Source organism: Myripristis murdjan, chromosome 13, assembly GCF_902150065.1.
Source record: "Myripristis murdjan chromosome 13, fMyrMur1.1, whole genome shotgun sequence".
In the NCBI taxonomy this organism is placed as follows: Eukaryota; Metazoa; Chordata; class Actinopteri; order Holocentriformes; family Holocentridae; genus Myripristis; species Myripristis murdjan.
Window position 1 is genome coordinate 38,344,980 of NC_043992.1, and position 20,250 is coordinate 38,365,229.

At 42.8% G+C, this 20,250-nt stretch overlaps 1 protein-coding gene across 4 annotated transcripts in view; it reads left to right on the plus strand.

The window, feature by feature from the left end:
• aplp2 (amyloid beta (A4) precursor-like protein 2) overlaps window positions 1-20,250 on the plus strand; it is a 94,011-nt gene that overhangs the window by 18,180 nt on the left and 55,581 nt on the right. Inside the window, exon 1 of one of the 4 annotated variants that reach the window (XM_030067685.1) lies at window positions 8,294-8,530. The exons of the other annotated variants lie outside the window; for them this stretch is intronic. Coding sequence (XP_029923545.1) covers window positions 8,498-8,530 — 33 coding nt within the window. The 5' untranslated portion in view covers window positions 8,294-8,497. Of the gene's footprint in view, window positions 1-8,293; window positions 8,531-20,250 lie in introns of those variants that run through there. 4 annotated transcript variants of the gene reach the window in all.

Consider the following 20,250-nt stretch of genomic DNA (forward strand, 5'->3'; position numbering starts at 1 on the left):
TGGCAAAATTTGCCAGTGGAAAAAGTGAAAATTCACTTGAAATAAGTGAAAATGAGCTAGAAACAAGAAACAAATTTTGCCAATGAAACAAGCAAATTTTCACTTGTTTCAAGCAAATTTTCACTGGAAACAAGAGACAACTGTCTAAAAACAAGTTACTTCTGAGGTGATCATGTCTTATTTTAAGTGTAATGAGATATTTTGACTAGGAATAAGACATTTTTGACTTGAAATAAGACAAATAATCTTGGTAAGATTTTGAGTTTTTGCAGTGTATACCCACTAGAAAAGGTCCCGAATTTCCGTATAACCACTTCAAAATGCACAAACATACGTATCAGTATGTTTTTTTGACATAATGTTCACTTTCCCGTTCATAAAGTCGCCTTCTCTGTGTTACGAAGCGGCTCTTTTGGACCATATTTCGGGGGACACTACAGCTGGAGCTAACGTTAACGTTTCAGGAAGGGATAAACCAGAATAAACTAGACTACACCACTGCACAGAAACAAACCGGCCACACGCTGAAGACGCTCCATGGTTTTTGTTTTTCCCGGGTTAAGAACGAAAGAGGAAACCTCTTCTTCCGGGGTAATTTCTGACCAATGAGAGAACAGCTGGTTCACGCATGGCGTTTGTTTCCAGCTGTGACCCGCTACAGACGGCGGCCCTGTGAACACAAACGCCCCAAACGAAAAACAAAACAACTGCATCGATTTAGCCTCTGAATCTGAACAAAGCAAACAGGCCACAGGTCTGAACGCACCCTAAATATGATGCACATCCTACATACTGTTTTTACAGTCAGTTATGATGATATATGAATCAGCCTGCTTTGTAATGAAGTCCCCCCCCCTCCCTATTTGGAAGTGAAGCTATTAAGCAGCAATGCACAATTTATGGACTTCCTTCTGTTTTATTTTTTTATGCTGTTGCTGTAATTGGCTGTTCTTCGGAGCCCAGCGCTGAAGGATATTAGATGAATTTACGGCATGAGTTTATCACAGAGAAAGTTTGGACACGGGGGATTACAGAGACCATGTTTTATTGGCTGACCCCGTCTGCCCTCCCTCTCCTCCTCGGTTCATCTCCAGCTCCGGCTCCCTCCACATCCCTCTTGACTATGATTGGACTAATGAGGAAACTCAAGCCGAGTCCTCGCCCATCGCTCGACGGATCTCTTTTCAGGCTCTCGACAGCACATACTGAAAACGATACGACCGGAACGGATTCAAAGCGAACGCGCTCCCCGCCTCCTCCTCCTCCTCCTCCCCCTCCCCCCCTCCGTCCCGTGCCCTCGCTCCCTCCTGCGTCACGACCAGCTCGAAACCAATCTGCTCCGTATGAACCCCGTCGACCCGCAGACGCAGGAAAATCCAAACGCAGGCTGATGAAGGCTCGGGGTAGACCCTGCAGGGTGTGTATGATGGGGCTGGAGAGGTGGAGGAGGAGGAGGAGGAGGAGGAGGAGGAGGAGGGGATGAACAGTAATAATCCAGGGAGATGTTGCCTCTGTATGTGTGTGTGTTCAGCCTGAAATCTGTGTCAAGAGAGGCCGCAGGGGAAATGGTTCTTCCTCCTGCTCCTGCTCTGCTCTGCTCTCCTCGCTTCGCCGGCAGCCCCTGTCTCTGAGACAAAAAAAAAAAAAAAAAAAGAGAGAGAGAGAGAGAAACAATACAAGATGCAGCGGCGGCGGCGCGTGTCTGTCTCACGTCTCAGAGAGAGAGACAGACAGCGAGACAAAACACTATCGACAACGTCTGCTGTCTGAACAAACGTCTCTGAGAGAAAACTGTGAGCGCTCCAAGGAGATAAAAAGAGCGAGGGAGGGCCCGTGATGCTCGAGACCCAAGGACAAATGAACCAACCAACCAGTGCTCATTCTTATCAAGGTCTGCTCCTACGTGCTGTCCGAACAGTGTGTGACTGTTTGATCTGAAGAAAGCCCCGTATCTAAAACAGACTGTGCTGAGGCTCAGAGCGGAGAAGCTTATCTTCACTAAAATGCTTCATCGAAATGTCAATTCAGTTCAATTCAATTCAATTTTATTTATTTGTATAGCCCAGAATCACAAATTACAAATTTGTCCCAAAGGGCTTTACAGAAAAATACAACATCCTCTGTCCTTAGACCCTCACATCGGATGAGGAACAACTCCCTAAACTGCAAAAACGCAAAATCTTACCAAGATTATTTGTCTTATTTCAAGTCAAAAATGTCTTATTTCTAGTCAAAATATCTCATTACACTTAAAATAAGACATGATCACCTCAGAAGTAACTTGTTTTTAGACAATTGTCTCTTGTTTCAAGTGAAAATTTGCTTGTTTCATTGGCAAAATTTGTTTCTTGTTTCTAGCTAATTTTCACTTATTTCAAGTGAATTTTCACTTTTTCCACTGGCAAATTTTGCCAATGAAACAAGCAAATTTTCACTTGAAACAAGTGAATTTTCACGTGAAACAAGAGACAATTGTCTAAAAACAAGTTACTTCTGAGGTGATCATGTCTTATTTTAAGTGTAATGAGATATTTTGACTAGAAATAAGACATTTTTGACTTGAAATAAGACAAATGATCTTGGTAGGATTTTGAGTTTTTGCAGTGTACACCCTCGGTTTCCTTCATTCCCTGTGTGACAGCATCCCAGATGAATTGTGAAACTTTATAAAGGCATATTTCATTTAATTTCTACATCCTTTACAGGGTCGGTGGGATTAGGCAACTTCAGTGTCATTAAAGACGTGAATAAGCAACAGCGTTCTTTTTTTTTTTTTTTTTTTCCAATCACTGTTGTGCCTGAAAACATGAAGAGATCAGGAAGCCCAGCTGAATGTGGAACCTGCAGTCTAAGAGCCTCATATTTCACCGAGCACACATTTTTCGCCCTCCTGCTCCCTCTGAAGAAATACATTCTGCAGGGCTGGCGGAAACAGGAACCCCAAAATTTTCTCTGACTGGTAAAAATGGAAGTCCAAGGAAATTTGGGAACGTTGCCCAGGCTTCTTATTGGAGAACAAGTTCGGTTCACTTCAGTTCACATTGTCTTTCCGCCCTTGGGCCGATTCAGAGCAAGCGGCTGCAAACAGAAGAGTGCAGATTCATGCTTACGCTACACCTGACTCATCAGAATCATTTTGAATCCGCGATCTGACGTTGAAAAGGAATTCACTGTCACACTTGCAGGCGATCGCATTGTGCTCGGCTTCCAGCTGTGGACGCCACACTGGGAAGTGCCATCTTTGGAAACGCTGCACCATTCAGAGCCTTTGTTCTCTCCCTTTGTTTCTCCCCGACTGAGCTCCTCTGGCTGCAACACGCCTGGAGTACAAGATCCCACCAACCGGAGTCACTTATAAATAGCCAAGACACACCTTCTCCCCTGTGTAACACCAGTATGTCACAGCAAAAAAAAAAAAAAAAAAAAAAAGTACTTTGCTCTAATTAACACTGTGTTTTTCTCTTCTCCAGGCCTCATATCTCTTTTCTGCATTTGCATTTACATGGCAGCCTTTTAGCGGCCACTCTCATCCGGAGCCACTTAACGACAGATTAATTCCTAGATATTACAAGTGGTGTGAGGGTCGGAGTCAAAGTGTGCTGACATTATTCCTGTGATAATAGAATGATCACGTCGGAGAGAAGCGCCAGTCAGAGAAATAAAATACGAACCAAGCAGAGATGTTGAGCGGTTATTATTTTTATGATGGCAGTTTAGTGCAAAGTAGAGGAGGAGGAGGAAGATGTGGGAGAGAGGATGTGATTCAGTGGTGAGAGGGTGATTTTCAGGCAGCAGAAAATGGGGAGCAACTGTGAATGTCCACTCGCGGTGCCCCCCCCCCCCCCCCCCCCCCCCCCACCCCCCGCTGCTTGACAGCTCTCCACTCGGAAATGTTGGATTCCTCGTGGGTGTGGAAAAATGGTGCCGGCATATTCAGCGCTGCGAGGCGCCGAATGCTGTGCAGCTTATAAATACATTTTCTGACCTGCTCCCTCTGCACAGGTGGGACGGGGACGGGGACGTTTCATGACATCCGTCCAATGAAAAGCCGCCTTTTTGTTGTCAATGCTGCTCGCTGCGGAGGCCTGAAATCTGCTCCGAGTGGTAGGGATGGGCGTATCGATATATCGACACTCACATGCTACTCATTTGGCATCAGTTTCCTCAAACAAATATCGATACTAACAAATAAGAATAGGGGGTGCATGCATAACTTTCAGCTGTTTTAGATAGCTTCCTTCACTCACTATGTGCTGAGACACCCCTGAGCCTGGCGGCGTGTTGATCTGGCCCGTGTCACGTGACGGCCCGACAGCACAGCCAGCAAGAGTGGAGTTTTTTACAAGAAAAGTGCAAGAAAACAACAAGAACAGTGAAAATGTGCAAATTTTTGTTCATATTTAATTTATTTCATTCATATTTATGTTATTTATTTTAATTTTAGTTTTATTATGTATTGGCCATATCGTCTGGGCTAAATGAGCGCTAAAGCACAGACACAACATTTAAATGGTGTCGAGTTTTTAGATGAGAGCAGTTTTCTAGGATATTTCTTCGTGGAGCTGTAAAATTGGGCTGAACAATGCCAAAAAGAAAAAAAAAAAGGAAAAAGAATATGACTTTTGACATATACAGTGGTCCCTCATTTATCGCAGGAGTTACGTTCTAAAAATAACCCGCAATAGGCGAAATCCGCGAAGTAGTCAGCTTTATTTTTTACAATTATTCTAGATGTTTTAAGGCTGTAAAACCCCTCACTACACACTTTATACACTTTTCTCAGACAGGCATTAACATTTTCTCACTTTTCTCTCTTGTTTAAACTCTCAAAGTTCAAACCTTCGTAGAAAAATCAGGACGCAGAACACAATGCGCTGTAAATTAAAAAAAAAAAAAAAAAAAAGCATGCAAAATTGCACAAAAAAAAAAAATCCGCAAAACTGCGAGGCTGCGAAAGGTGAACCGCGTTACAGCGAGGGACAGCTGTACATGCCCGGTGGGTACATTTAGTAAACACACCTGCAGACACACCTGTTCAGAGGGCATCCACACTGACACGGATGTTTCACCTGGACGTTTTTTGCGACAAACCGACACAAACGCCGAAATCCTGTCCCCTTCACTTTCAGCTTCCTGTTTAGTAAATATTTTAATAGAAACCAGCAGCGGTCGGTGTGACGCCCGGGCATCAGGGGAGAGAGACGGCTGTTTGTGCATCTGCTTGTTTTCATTTGTTCAGGACGAGACGCACTCCGTTTTGGATGTGTGTTATCTATGGATGCTGTGGGTGTACCAGTCTCTCACATGGCCTCATTCCCTCTTTTTCCATTATTCCTCTCCTCTGTTTTCCCCGTTCTCCCCCTTTTCTGTGCTGCACTCTTTCACTGTGAGTGTTTCTGATGATCTATCTCCCTCCCTCCCTCCCTCCCTCCGCTCCCGTGCTCCACTTCTTCAATCTGTATTTTTTTCTCTTTTTCCTTCCCCTCTCTCCCTCTCCCTCTCTCTCTCCTTCTCTCTCTCTCTCTGTCTCCCTTTCTTCTGCAGCCTCAGTGTTCCTCTGTGTGAATAGCTGGGATGCTTTTCTAGAAGGTTTCCATAGTGACGGGCCATTTGAACAAGTCGTCATTCACGTCCGTTTGCTGTAAGCTGGAGAGAGGCCATGTTATCTCCCCCCGACACACACACACACACACACACACACACACACACACACACACACACACACACAGACGTGCACCGCTCAATTGCCACAACTGTTACCCTGCTGGTACAGAGTTGCTACGCATCCTCTTGCTGGCTCTTAATCACGCACACACATTTCACCGCTGTTCATCACCCGGCACTGAGCGTGGCGGCGCTCACACAGATCAGGTTGCAGGTGTATCGCGGCCCCGCCCCCCTCCCTGCAGCCCCACGGCCAGCACTGTGCACATTTTCTCTGATGCAGTGTATTTAACCTTTATTTAAAGATATGTGAATGCAGCATTGCAGCATGAATGACAGATTAGCGCATTCATGTTTGGACATCGGTGTCATGAAAACCAACAAGAACACTGACAAGAAGACAGTCTATGTGCACAAGAGCTGGGTGATGTATTGATATTTTGTCAATATTGTGACATGAGCATCAATATAATCTGGGATTTTGGATGGCGCGGTAGCTTGACGCGACAGAAGTGTCGTCTTCTTGGGTTTAAAGGCTGCACTACAGTAAAGGGATGCTGAATAATAATCCGCTTAAATGATTAGACCGTTCTATCCGTTCTGTTGTTTTCTGTACCTGCTTGGTCATTATTTCCACATTAATAAGGATTTTTTTTTTTTAATCACAATCTCTTGTGTGTCAAAATCCTATGAAAGCACCAGCATAGAGATAGATAGATAGATAGATAGATAGATTTACTTTATTGATCCTAAACTGGGAAATTCTTGTTACAGCAGCATCAATAGAAACATAAAATAAAATGAAATAGAATAGAATAGATGCAGAAGTATATACAATAAAGAGTAAATATATACAATAAAGACTAACCTAAGAATATGAGATATGAAATGTGAAATATACAAGCTATGCTGACCATGTCCATATTGTATAATTCACACTGCTTTTTATATGGCAGGCCACTAGGTTGCAGGAAATAAACTTGATTGGGTTTTTTTGCAGCACAAATGGATGTAAATGAACATTTTATTTCGCTGTTAGTTCACAACTTTATTCCAAACTGTATAATTTCAATTTCAATCATTTTTTTTTCTTCTTCTTGCTGTCCAGAAAAAAAAACAAAAAAAAAACAGAGCAACATTTGCTGGGGGAACAAGTAGCATCACCCTTTTTGTGCCAAGAAGTAACAGAGTTTATGGGAAACATGGTCTTCTGAGAAACACAGAATGCTACATGGAGCACTTTTTTTAATTGGGCAGACCCACTGAGATTAATGATGTGTTTTTCAAGGGAGAGCCGAACGGGGAGGCACACAAAAAAGTTTGAGACAAATAACTTTGGCTGAAATACAGCACGAGTAAAACCACACGAGAGGTGAGTGCACAGGCGAACACGGGCGCTGAAAAGGCAGTAATCCGATCGCAGGCCATCATTATCAGCAGCCAGGCGCTTTAATTTCCTCACTGAGTCGGCCTCAGATCCTCGATAATCGCTTTGAGCTCACCAGCACTTTCCTTTCCGTTTTTTAAAAATAATGTAGTGGCGAGTTCAAGGTAGAGAGGGAAGCAGACGAAGGACAGGTTCTGCTGTGGCCCCGAGGCGTGGCGGGAAACGCGGACATGGGCGGGTCAAACGCCGTTTCCACCGTTTCACACTTTGGAATGGCTCCACAGTAGGGATGTCACGATTATAGATTTTCTTGGTACGATTATTGTCAGAGAAATAATCACGATTTTACGATTATTAGGCCTATATATTAATTAATTTCACACAATATATGTATAAAATCACATGAACACTCCTTATAGATATTCACGTTTCATTTATTTCCATGCCAACATAACAGAAATAATATTTAGCTGCCCTTTGAAACATAAATAACACTGTAACAGTGAAAATAAATGACAATGTTGCAATGTTACAATGTTGCATGCTTTTTCTGGTTGTAGAATTGTGCAGTGAGTGAGTGTTTTTGCACACCATCGGAAAGCTCCGCTTCTCTGCTTTCAGAAACCGTCTGAATGTTTTCGGTCGCACCATTACCGGGGACTCTTCTGTGATTGGACAGTCGAAGTGTCAGTCGTCCTAAGGAGTCACCGTAATGGCCTGTATATAAGCGCAAAGCTCCGTTTCTCCGGTTTCCGATGTTTTTTTAAGTTTCTGTACGTCATTAACGGTCCAGGAGATATCTATATGTAGAGTAGGCATGCCAAATCCTGTCGGCTCCGACATCATCGGTTTAAGAGACGTCTTTGCTGTCTTCCCCGGGCTTCAAGAACCTGCAGTCCATCCTGTGGGTTGCAGTGCGTCACCATAGACATACCGGTATATGTCTATGTGCGTCACTGTAGGCTAACGAGGCTCACTTTCGACGGCACATGGAGCGCCTGATCGTCAACAACCAAGTCCCGCCCCCGCCCTACTTCTGATTGGCTAGTAGGCCTACGTTAGTGTGGTTGAGAACGAAAGCTGCACTTCTATTGGATCCAGAGAAATGTCTGTTAGATAAATCTGGGCGAACCCAGATTTTTGGTTTTTTCGCAGTTTTTCGCCTTCACGAATAATTAACCGTGGAGTTTAAAACCGCCGATATTCGTGAAATCAAATAATCGTGACATCCCTACTCCACAGTCTCATTAAGACGGGCATGTTCAGTCAAGCACCGGTGGAGCAGAAAGGATTACAAACGGGCGTGGCGTCTGAACCCGGGGCCGGGCGGCGCCGCTGTCTTCCATCGTGGGCGGCGGTTGTGAGGTGACTGTTTTTCCGCTTCCCGTGGCTGTGAGGGCCCGGCGGAGCAGCGAGCCGTCCTCTCCGCTCCTGTCCTGTCTGCCGATGAATGACGGGAGGTTAATGAGCCACACAGAGGTGAAGACACACACACACACACTGCTCAGCTGTCTGTGCGACGTCACCCTGTCACCTCGACGGCTAACACACTCACACCGACTCAACACAGAGAGCTGCTCACAAATGTAAATGCAGGGTCCCTCCCCCCGTGTCCTGTAGGAAATACAGATGTCAGCCACTTGTTTGTCTGTGTTAGGGATGGGCAGTACCACACTTTCAGGATTAGATGCGATACCGATACTTTTTCTTGCATTTTCATTGATACCGATACCGATACTGATAATTTCTTATTGGCAATTTTTTTTCATTCAAAATATTATTACATTTAAGACAAATTACATGACAAATACAGGCCATTTATACCATATTTATTATGGTCAATGCATAATAAAACTAAAATTAAATAAAAAAATAACATAAATAAATAACATAAATATGAATGAAATAAATTAAATATGAACAAAAATTTGCACATTTTCACTGTTGTTGTTGTTGTTTTCTTGCACTTTTCTTGTAAAAAAAAGAAAAGAAAAAAGACCGATCTGCCATTATTTTCTGTGTGTTCCTCCGGCTGTGTTCCTCTTGCTGGCTGTGCTGTCGGGCCGTCACGTGACACGGGCCGGCTCAACACGCCGCCAGGCTCAGGGGTGTCTCGGCACATAGTGAGTGAAGGAAGCTATCTAAAGCAGCTGAAAGTTATGCATGCACCCCCAATTCTTATTAGTATCAATACTTGTTTAAGGAAATTGATGCCAAATGAGTAGCGTGTGAGTATCGATATATCGATACCACAGAATCGATACGCCCATCCCTAGTCTGTATGCCACACAGGCACCAGGCATCCTCGGCGTCTTACATGTCTAAGCTGTTCTGACCAGTTACAACAAGGAAAAAAAAAAAAAAAAATTCCCGTGCCATTTTCTTCTTAGTTTTCGTCATCAGGGAAAAAAGGAAAAATCATATTCCTGAAGACGGATCTGATGTATGTTCTGACTTTCCACCTTTCTAATAATAAAAACTTAGGAATGAATAGCGTTTTAATAAAAGTTCTCAGATTTGCCCTTTGACCTTAAGAGAACCCTCCACCCATCCTCAGCTGGCCACAGCAGAGCAGCCAAGCCTCCAGTTCATTCGTTCATTCAAGAACAACAAGAAGATGAACAAGAACAAGGAGCTTTATTGTCATACCAGCTCACATTTACATGTTAGTGGTACGAAATTAGGACTCAGGTCAAAGTATAAGCCTAAATAAATAAATAAAGCAAGGTAAAAAAAGAAATGTAAATATAAGATATATAATATATAAGTATAAACGGTATATATCAATTATAAACAATATATATAAATATTAACAGTATGTATAAACTATAAACAGTATATGTAAATAAATATAAACAGCCTATATAAATGTAAACAGTGTATATATGGTATAAACAGTGTGTATGAATAGATATAAGAAGCATATATAAATAAATGGACCAAGTGACAGAACCGGACGCCCGGTGCTGTTAGACTGGATACACAAACAAGCACATTTCATACAGTTTCATACAGCCCTCACAGGTTTCCATACACCGAACATAAAGTTGAACGTCTCTACTGAAAAAAAAAAAAAAAAACTAGCAAATTTTCTAGCTGCATTTACAGGCTTGAGCCAAATAACAGCAATCAGTGTTTAAATCTGTTCCTATTTATTTCAGCGAGCCGTAACCATTAGCACACTGGAGGCTTAAACTGGCCTGGGCTCAGTGGTCATGAGCCTAAAGTTCATAATTAATTCAGGCCCTATTCTGAGAAGATTTTTAAGTAGGAAAGTTAATGAAAATATTGATTGATCCCTCAGCATATTATGTAGAGGAGGAAGGTGGGCGACTTTTTGGGTGAACTGGCTGGACTGGAGCGTGCCCCGTCCGTGAGCGTGCCTCGTGCCGTGGGGTTGAAGCGGTGACTCACAGGGCGGCTCCAGAGCAGACGAGCCGGGACGCTTCAGACGGCTGTGGCCGAGACAAAAGGCCGTTTCACTCCGACGGTGGAGCTCATTTGCATTTCAGCGAGGGGCTGCCCTTTGGATTCAGAGACCAAGAACATGATACCTTTTTTCCGCCTTTTATCATTCCGGTTTCACTGTCTGCCCTTTCGAGGGTGGGGGCGGGGTCAGAGGCCACGAGGAAAATGTCGCTGTATGCATGTGTGTGTGTGTGTGTGTGTGTGTGACAGAGAGACACACAGTGTGCATGGATGGAGAGATAGATATCTGCACCAAACAAACATGTTTTTTGTTACATCTGGAAAGATACTTAAAGGGTCCTTAAGTATTTTACGACTCCTCTCTGTAACATCTCTATCTATGGTTTAAAAGTTTAAAAGTCACATTTTCACCATAAAATAAGTGAGCGAGCTAATTAGTGCGGAGAGCCGATATAATTGGATCATCATAATGCAAAATACTGTAGTAACTGTAAGAGTGCCTTGTGATTTGCGTTTACGGTTGGGCTGGAAAAGGAAATCACAATTTTATCAAAACTGCAGTTTGATAAAGCGCAACATCCAGAGAGAGGATCTGTTGGCAAGGGAGGAGAGTTCTAGTTTCTGTTGTTGGTTTTATGAAGGTAAACAGTCGGCCAAAATGTCACCTGGGCCTCAAACACCTACAAAAAGTCTCAGTGTTTATGTGTCGTGTGGAGAAATGGACGAAATGGAAATGGAAAGAAGCAGCTAGCTCAAATTGAAAATTATGCAAAAAACCCAGGTTGCAGTACAGTTGTCCCTCGCTATAACGCGGTTCATCTTTCGCGGCCTCGCAGTTGCGTGGATTTTTTTTAGTGCAATTTTGCATGCTTTTTTTTTTTTTTATTATTTTTTTTACTGGACTTATTTTTCAACAAAGGTTTAAACTTTGAGAGTTTAAACAAGAGAGAAAAGTGAGAAAATGTTAATGCCTGTCTGAGAAAAGTGTATAAAGTGTGTAGTGAGGGGTTTTACAGCCTTAAAACATCTAGAATAATTGTAAAAACTAAAGCTGACTACTTCGCGGATTTCGCCTATTGTGGGTTATTTTTATTCTTTTTGGCATTGTTCAGCCCAATTTTACAGCTCCACGAAGAAATATCCTAGAAAACTGCTCTCATCTAAGAACTAGACACCATTTAAATGTTGTGTCTGTGCTTTAGCGCTCACTTAGCCCAGATTATTTTTTTCTATGTACAACTCAGCTTTAAACCCGAGCAGTAAACATTATCTTTATATCAAATATTTAAGTAATGGAGAGACAGATGTTAATATCGAGCATATGCACCAGAAGTTCATGTGTACAAGGTAATGCTTTATGCCTTTTGTCAGAAAAACCCCGGAGGGCCGTCCTCTACAACATCGACTGAAGCTTTACTCTGAAAGCCCTTTTGTGTGTTTCAGACGTCTGTCGCCGCTCAGACCGCTTTTCAGATGTTACGGCGATGAGGAACCGTTCAGCGGGTCGCAAGTCGTCGCCGATCAGCTGACGTTTCTGTGCGAGCTCGACCCCGAGCCTGAGATGTTGCTTGTCCTTCAGATAGGCTGTGTGCTCCTTTCAGCATCGTCACGGAAACCTCAGCGCCAAACAGGAAGTTGCCCGGAACAGACAGCATGTCCATCATTTTTCACTGAGATAACGCAGACGTGACCGAACCACACCCAAACTCCAACATAACTAGATAGATAGATAGATAGAAAGATAGATAGATAGATACTTTATTCATCCCGAAGGAAATTCACAGTTTTCAGCAGTATCCACAGAGTACAAGATTAAGTAAATAAAAAATAAAGCATAATAAAAAATAAAGAATAATAAAAAATAAAGAATAATGAAAAAATAAAGAATAATAAAAAATAAAGAATAAAAGATGACACTCGAGATCTAAAGATCTAAGTACCCAATGTGCAAAAAAAACAAAAAAAAAAACAGTGTGCATCTAATAAATACTTTCCTGACCCCAGCCTGACGGCCCCAGCTTGGGTATAAGATAAGATAAGATAAGATAAGATAAGATAAGATAAGATATTCCTTTATTAGTCCCACAGTGGGGAAATTTCCAGCATTACAGCAGCAAAGTGGATAGCAAACTATGAAGCATAATTTACATTATAAACAGATAATAAATAGCAGCAAGCAATATAAACACTATAAACAAGGAATATAGAAAAAATAGAAATATGAACAATTTAAACAGCCGAAAATAACCTAAACACACTTCCAAGCAAAGACTGGGCTATTTTTTTTTTTTCTTTTTTAACTAGAAATCTCAGCACTTGGGGAAGTAATGGTTGAGTCATTACTATCGATCAGCACGCCCCCCCACAGACATGCACTGTGGTCTTTTTGGTCCAATTGGAGTGTAAAAACTGTATTCAATGCGCCTTTAAATTTATCCTTAAGGGACATTCAGTTGTGACGGCAGCAACAAACTGGCGACACAATAAACCACAAAAGAAGAGGCTAATAAAGAAATCATAATAATCCTCTCCCATTATCATCATTATACACGGTAACCACAGCGAACACGGCGCCTCCAACCTACAACAAATCATCATTTCCTTTCCATGTCCTCTCCCTGCATGTAAGACATAACTGAGGAATGGAGAATGATATTACGCAAGTCACTGTGTGTGTGTGTGTGTGTGTGTGTGTGTGTGTGTGTGTGTGTGTGTGTGTGTGTGTGTGTGTGTTGCCATCCCCAGGTTTTCTCACCGCTGCCTATCTTGTTTAAGCCTTAAGTCACCACAGGGAGGGATTAGGCGGCTTAACTATGCCAGGCATTCCTCTGGTCTATAGGGTCACATGGACAGTAAGCATTCTGGGAACCCGCGCCGCGAGCTCCCGGCCGGCGCCTCACGCCGGAGCTGTTTTTATCGGTGCTGGGCCGCGAGGGTGGCGTCGCCGTCCCTCTGCCAAAATTAGCCGTGTTTCGCCGCGCTCTGTGAGGCCTGTGGGTCTGAAGGTCCTGCCGGCGGCTCGCACGGCGGCTGTGCTTCACGCCACGCGAGGCGATTAACAAAACACCCCCAAACACCCCCACCCACCTCACACATTTATTACAGCGTCCGTTTGCAGGGGGAATCTTGCATACAGTGTGTTTTGGCTGGTTCATAATTAAGAGATGTGTGTGTGTGTGTGTGTGTGTGTGTGTGTCACCGGTCTGTGTTTGTTTTGGAGAAACAGCGAGGCGTTAACCCCGCTGTTTGAAACATCACAGCCCCCCCCGTTCACCAGCCCGCCTCCCACTGTCCGCTTTGTGTGTGCCCTGCACTGCTGATCAGGCTGCCTCGGGCCACACACACACACACACACACACACACACACACACACACACACACACAGATGGGATTAGCTGCTTTGGATCTGGTCCAGACTCTGTGAGGTAGGGCATGTAATAACTGACCCACACCAGACCAGGAGACTGTGCCAAACCCTCTTTAAAGGATCATACCGCTGTTTTTGTGAGTTTGTGCCAGTCTTGCAGTTTGTCCCTTTCCTTGACGTTCATCCTGCTGGTGGCTGCACAGAGTCAGCACGTCAAGGCCGTGTCCAACATTCGATTTGACAACACATCGTCTTTTCCTCTAGTTCGGCCCTCTGTCCACACGAAGCCAGTGTTTTCCACCTGTGGCAGCTTTTTTGAAAACTCTGATGTCAGATTGTCATGTGATCCAGGCTGTTTAGTCCAGTATCAAACATTCAAACGTGTGCAGGCCACAGGCGTAATGGGGCCTATACCAATTATAATATATGAACAAGAAAAATATGACTAAATGACATTTGAGTGAACAAAATAAACAAAGAGAATACTTCAAAAGCAAACTAAAAATATAAGAGATCAGATCAGATCAAGCAATATTGCTTAATTATTAATATTATTAAGTGGTCTTTTTTTTTTTTAAATGGAGCCACAGAACATGATCTTTCACACTGGAGCAAGAAGAAATGACACTGATATCCAATTAAAAAAAAAAAAAAAAAGAGACATATCAGGCATTAGTAACCTGGTGTGACGTTGGTGTGCCTTGCATGCTCCATGAGGGACTGTTGGTTGCGTTTTGAGATGTTTCCGCGCGGACAGAGGACCAAAACGGCGGTTTCAGTTTTACTTTATGCTTCAGGAGCATCAGGGCTCGTCTGCCTCCGTTCAGAAGAAGCCATCTGCTGCCATTCATTTTTGCGCAGCATGAAAAACAATTTCCACAGATTGCCTGAGCTAAATTATACATCACAATAAACACGAAGCCTTAATTTGGTTTTGTCAGAGTTGCTGTTTTATTGTTATTCCGTTATGCCCAAAAAGTTTTCATTTCATTTTGCACATTAAACGATGCTCTGCTCGCTGACAGTCACCTGACGCCCCGTGCTAGGAATGGAGGTGATGTCTTTATTTTAAAAACTGAGCAAAAACATTTTTTTAATTGCATATGCATTGCAAAATGACTTGACATGATGTAGAGAGGAAATGGGCTGCAACTAGTGCTGGGTGGTATGACCAAAAATGTATATCACGGTATTTTTCAAAATTATATCGATTTCACGGTATATGACGGTATTTTCTTTTTTCATGCACGACTGGGTGTTAACCACATTTTCTAATGATTTAGAGAAGAATTACTGCAGTAAATTAACTTAGAATGACCCATTTTACTGTCATGAGGAATGAATACTGGACATTAATGTCCAAGTTGTCCCCCCTAGTATTAATACAGGTTTACATGGCAACACAAAATGATGCAAAGAGGTGGCACTCATGATTCTGATGAAGTGAAGGAATCAGAATGCATGACAGTTGCAGTCAAAATACAGAACCTTTTTATTATGCAAATTTAAGGCCACTTGCATTAATATGCAGACTGATTTGACTGATTTAACAATATGTTAAATTATTATTATTATTATTTTTAAAATGTGAATTACTTATCAATAGACCTAACAATTCAGCCACCAATGAATGAGCAGTAGTATGCATGTGATAACATAGATTTAAAAAAAAGCCAAAGTGATACCTCTTCTCTGAATAGACAAGCTAAGCCAGTGTGCTGCTGTTAGCCAGTGAAAATAGAGCGGAGTGGCAACTCTTCGCTTTGTTACACAATCTATGTCAGTGCGCTGCTGTAGCCTGGAGAGTTTCTCTGCCTTTGCCAGACGGATTTTTTGAAGCCAAAGACAAACAGCCGACACAGCTCCTCTTTTTGGGAAAAGTTCTTCAGCTTCATTTTCTGAGTCCCCACTGCTTAGAGAGTGCAACTGCAAAAACAGTCCCCCCTCCAACGATGTCCCGCGGCGCTACGTTCCACGTGCTGTTCCCAACGTTATGTGCGCTGCACACACACACACACACACACACACACACACCGGTATCGGGGTATCTGAAAAATTCATATCATAAAAAAAAATAACACCGGTATTCGGTATGAATTTGTATACCGCCCAGCACGAGCTGCAACTCTAAATAATGTGATTCATGTTACCCTATGGATCAGGGTTGCCAAGTCTGCGTTTTTTCCGCCAAATTGGGCTACTTTTTAAGTGTTGCCGTGGGTAACACCGCAGGCTTGGGCAAAGATTCATATTTTGAATGACCGATGTTTATACCCAAATCCTGTCAAACTGACTCCGGGCCAGATCAGCATATAAACTATCCACATATGTCACCTGCTCCACAGACAAATAATATGCCAATGCTGTGTGAGGCCACTCAGCACATGACCAATCACATCATCAGCACCACTCAGCTGAAGGAAGGTATCCCATATTATATTTTAAGTTCTGATATACTGTAAATTAAATAGGTGAAAGAACTGTTTCGGGAAATTGCCTTTAATGCTTATGGTGTTATTTTATAGATATTATAGTGCATTTTGCAATTATAGCAACGCTGTTGGACTTTAAAAGCAACATATATGGACTTTTATGGGCATATTTTGAGTTCTAGTATTGGGCTGATTTTTGGGCCATTTTTATACCAGGTTGGGCGGGTTTTGGGCTGGTTTTGAGTTGCTGTTTGGCTGCTTTTGTCTCACACACCTGGCAACCCTGGTATGGATGGGCAACATGAATACAGTGCACCTTCAGTGGAAAGGTGTGTTTTGGTTAAGCTGGTTAGGGATGGTCTCTTTAGGTATTTTTATCTGTTTACAAGATTTAGAAGGGGGGGAAAAGCTAGTATTGGTTAGTGTGTGTTGGTGTGTGTTAGTGTGTGTTAGTGTGTGTTAGTGTGTGTTAGCGCTGCTCCATGTATTATTCCATGAGAGGCCCTGACGTGTCTTAGCTTGTTTTATGTGAGAGCTGCCTGAGCACCAGGCCAATAAAACCATGTGTGTGTGCTGCAGGCAGACAGGGAAGGTTCTAACTATTCTCTCTCTCTCTCTCTCTCTCTCTCTCTCTCTCTCTCTCTCTCTCCCTCTGTCTCTCTCTCTCTCTCTCTCTCTCCCAGTTTAACAGTTGTTTGAAACTTTTCGGCGTGTGCTGTGAAAGGTAGCAGCAGCTCCTCCCTGCCAGTAAAGAGTGAGAACAAGCTAAAGGATCCTCGGCCCGCACGGCGTTTTGACCAGCGTCTGTGGCGGCGGGCCTGTTTTTTTTGTTTTTTTCTTTTTTTTGTTTTTTTTCCGTGCGTTCCTGCTGCGTCTCACCATCCTTTATGGCATTACGCTCGGCGTTTATTGGAGAAGAATATGTCAAGCTCTGACAAAAGCCAATCCGCACACATTCCCTGCGGCCGATGTCTGTTTACCCTCTCTGCGAAAGCCTTTTCTTGTCCCCCTGCCCCCGACACACACACCCCTCCCCGTGTGTGTGTGTGTGTGTGTGTGTGTGTGTGTGTCTGACTTGCCGTGCCCCCACATAGCAGCAGGTGTTCACACTCACACATGATATTACATCTCAGGGTGAGTCAGTAATGAGAGCTACTTGATGAGTTACACTTCTTAGGTGTGGCATATTTTTCCAGTAGCTTTGTGTGTGTGTGTGTGTGTGTGTGTGTGTGTGTGTGTGTCAGTGTTGCAGTCGAGACCCGAGCTCTAGCCAAGTTCAGCTCGTTCAGATCGTGACTGTGGATGTGTTTGTGTTGCAGTCAAACACGCCTGGATGTGTGTGTGTGATGGAAATGACAGAAGGCTTTGTGAGGGGGAGTTCTGTCTGATTGGGTAAGAGTTTAAAAAAACAAAAAAACAAAAAACAAATTGGAGTCTCCGGTGATGTGACTGAGGATGGTGATGACACTCGACCAGTCTAGAAATAAATAAATAAGAGATTTAGATTTAGCCGTCTGAGTGAAAACGCTGTAAATTGCAAGACAAGAGCATTGAGGCCCGTTTACACGACAGCAGTTTTCACAAAGAGCGGTCAACTTTTCATTTACACCACAACTGTGTTTTAGAAACTTTGGAAACCGGCTTCCAGAGTGTAATTTTTGGATACCAACGCCCCTCTCCCCGCCGCCGTGTAAACTGGCCGTACGAAAGTCTTGCGAAAACAATGACGACACGGCCCTGGAACTTTTTAAAAACGCAAAGGAAATAGTTTTTATCAGAACTGTTGTCGTGTAAACGGGGCCTGAAATGCAATTTTGAGTACTGCAACACGAGTGTGTGTGTGTGTGTGTGTGTGTGTGTGTGTGTGTGTGTGTGTGTGAGAGAGATTGTGGGGCAGGCTGTTAGGTCAGTAGCATTGCCTGTTAAATCTGTGCCACCTTAATAATAATAATAATAATAATAATAATAATAATAATAAAACTTTATTTGTGTAGCACCTTTCATACAAGAATTGCAGCTCAAAGTGCTTCACAATAAAAAGAAGAAACACATTAAATAAAACATTAAAAAAAAATAAAACAGCACAGGGTGGAATTAAAAAAGGAAAAGGCTAAAGACGAGAACTTTGCAATAAAACAAAAGATGTAAATAAAACAATAAAAGACAACACAATGTGGAATAAAATAGGAGCTGGTTAAAGGCTCGAGTGAAAAGGAAGGTTTTTAGTCGTCTTTTAAAGATATGGAGTGAGTCCTGAGGCCCATCGCCCTGCTGGCCGAGGCGTCCCCGGTGATGAGAGCAGGACCGCAGACGGAACAAATCCAAATCCAAATTTATTTATAAAGCATACTTAAAACAACCAGGTTGACCAAAGTGCTGTACATAGGGATAAAAGACATCAGAACATAGAAGAAACATAAAATCATAAAAAGAGTAAAAACATAATAAATCATCAGAGACGCTCTGAGACAGGAAGTGAGCGAGCTGTGTGAAACGTGGCACACACACACTTCCTGTCGTCCCTGCAGCATGAAGCCGACACGGGTCTCATCCACTGATCGATCTCTGGTCCGTCTGAGCAGCACCAGTGCTTTGTTGTGATTGGTTGAAACGCCTGAGGCTTGTGAAGAACAGGTGCGGTGTTTTCTTCAGTGACCGTGGGACAGAACCGTCAGTCATGGTTTGGACTGGGACATGTCTTTTGTCCCGTGGGAGTGAACAGACTCAGGACCTGCGTTTTGTCTCCTGAGCCGGGGACGCAATGTCGAACTCTCCTGACACAAACACAGGAAATGACTGTCTTGTTAGTCCAGTCATTTTATGAAAAAACCCTCGGACAAATTGCAAGAGAAGCAAACTCAACTGATTTTGTATCCTCAGTTTGTCCTGAGTGAGGGGAAAAAAGTCCCAAGGAATCCCATTGGTGGAAAGTTTTGAAAATCACCTATTTATGACCACATATTACCAAAAAACACTGTTTTCAACACACAGGGGAAAGGGGTTCAACATTTGACTTTCAGATATCACTATAAAAATTCACAAGTTGATTACACACACAAAGACAAGAAAAAAAGTCAATTACAAGTTCTTTGAATTATTCTGTTTACACATGCATATCACACATTATCTGATTTGATATGCGCTAATAAGGAATATAAGGAATAAATGCCAGAACAGACATTTAAACAGTGAATTACAAGGTTACTATATATACAGTAACCTTGTAATTCATTCTTGTAATTGACTTTTTTTCTTGTCTTTGTGTGTGTAATCAACTTGTGAATTTTTATAGTGATATCTGAAAGTAAAATTTGGAACCCCTTTCCCCTGTGTGTTAGATTTTCAAAACTTTCCACCAATGGGATTCCTTGGGACTTTTTTTCCCCTCACTCAGGACAAACTGAGGATCCAAAATCAGTTGAGTTTGCTTCTCTTGCAGTTTGTCCTAGGTTGACCCCAATTTTGGCCTAAAATGACTGGACTGTGTTGCTCTGTTGTCTCTTGGAGAGGACGCCCTGAGGATGTTCTGAGGACGTCCTGAGGACACAAAGCGAGCGCCGCACGCTGCTGTGTGTGTGTGTGTGTCTCCACCGCACCCCACAAACAGCCTCATGCAAACAGGGGGGAGGCGTTTTATTCGCTCTGTGTGCACCTGACAGCAGCTAAAACCATAAACAGAGCAGATGTTGATGCCGTCATGATTATTTCCTTTTGGCGCGTTGCGTTTGGTTTTGGAGAGGAGATGTGCGGAGCTCTGTGATGAGACTGAGGACCACAGAAAAGCAAGAGCTGAAAAAGAGGAAATCACGTTGACCGAGAGCAGTGTTGGGACCAATTACTCACAAAACTAATAAGTTACAATTACTAATTACGTCTGTAAAAAAGTCATTTTGATTACTACTCAATTACTGCTGCAGAAGAGTAATTCAATTACTGGGGAAAGTCATTTCTATGATTACTTTTTTCTTTTC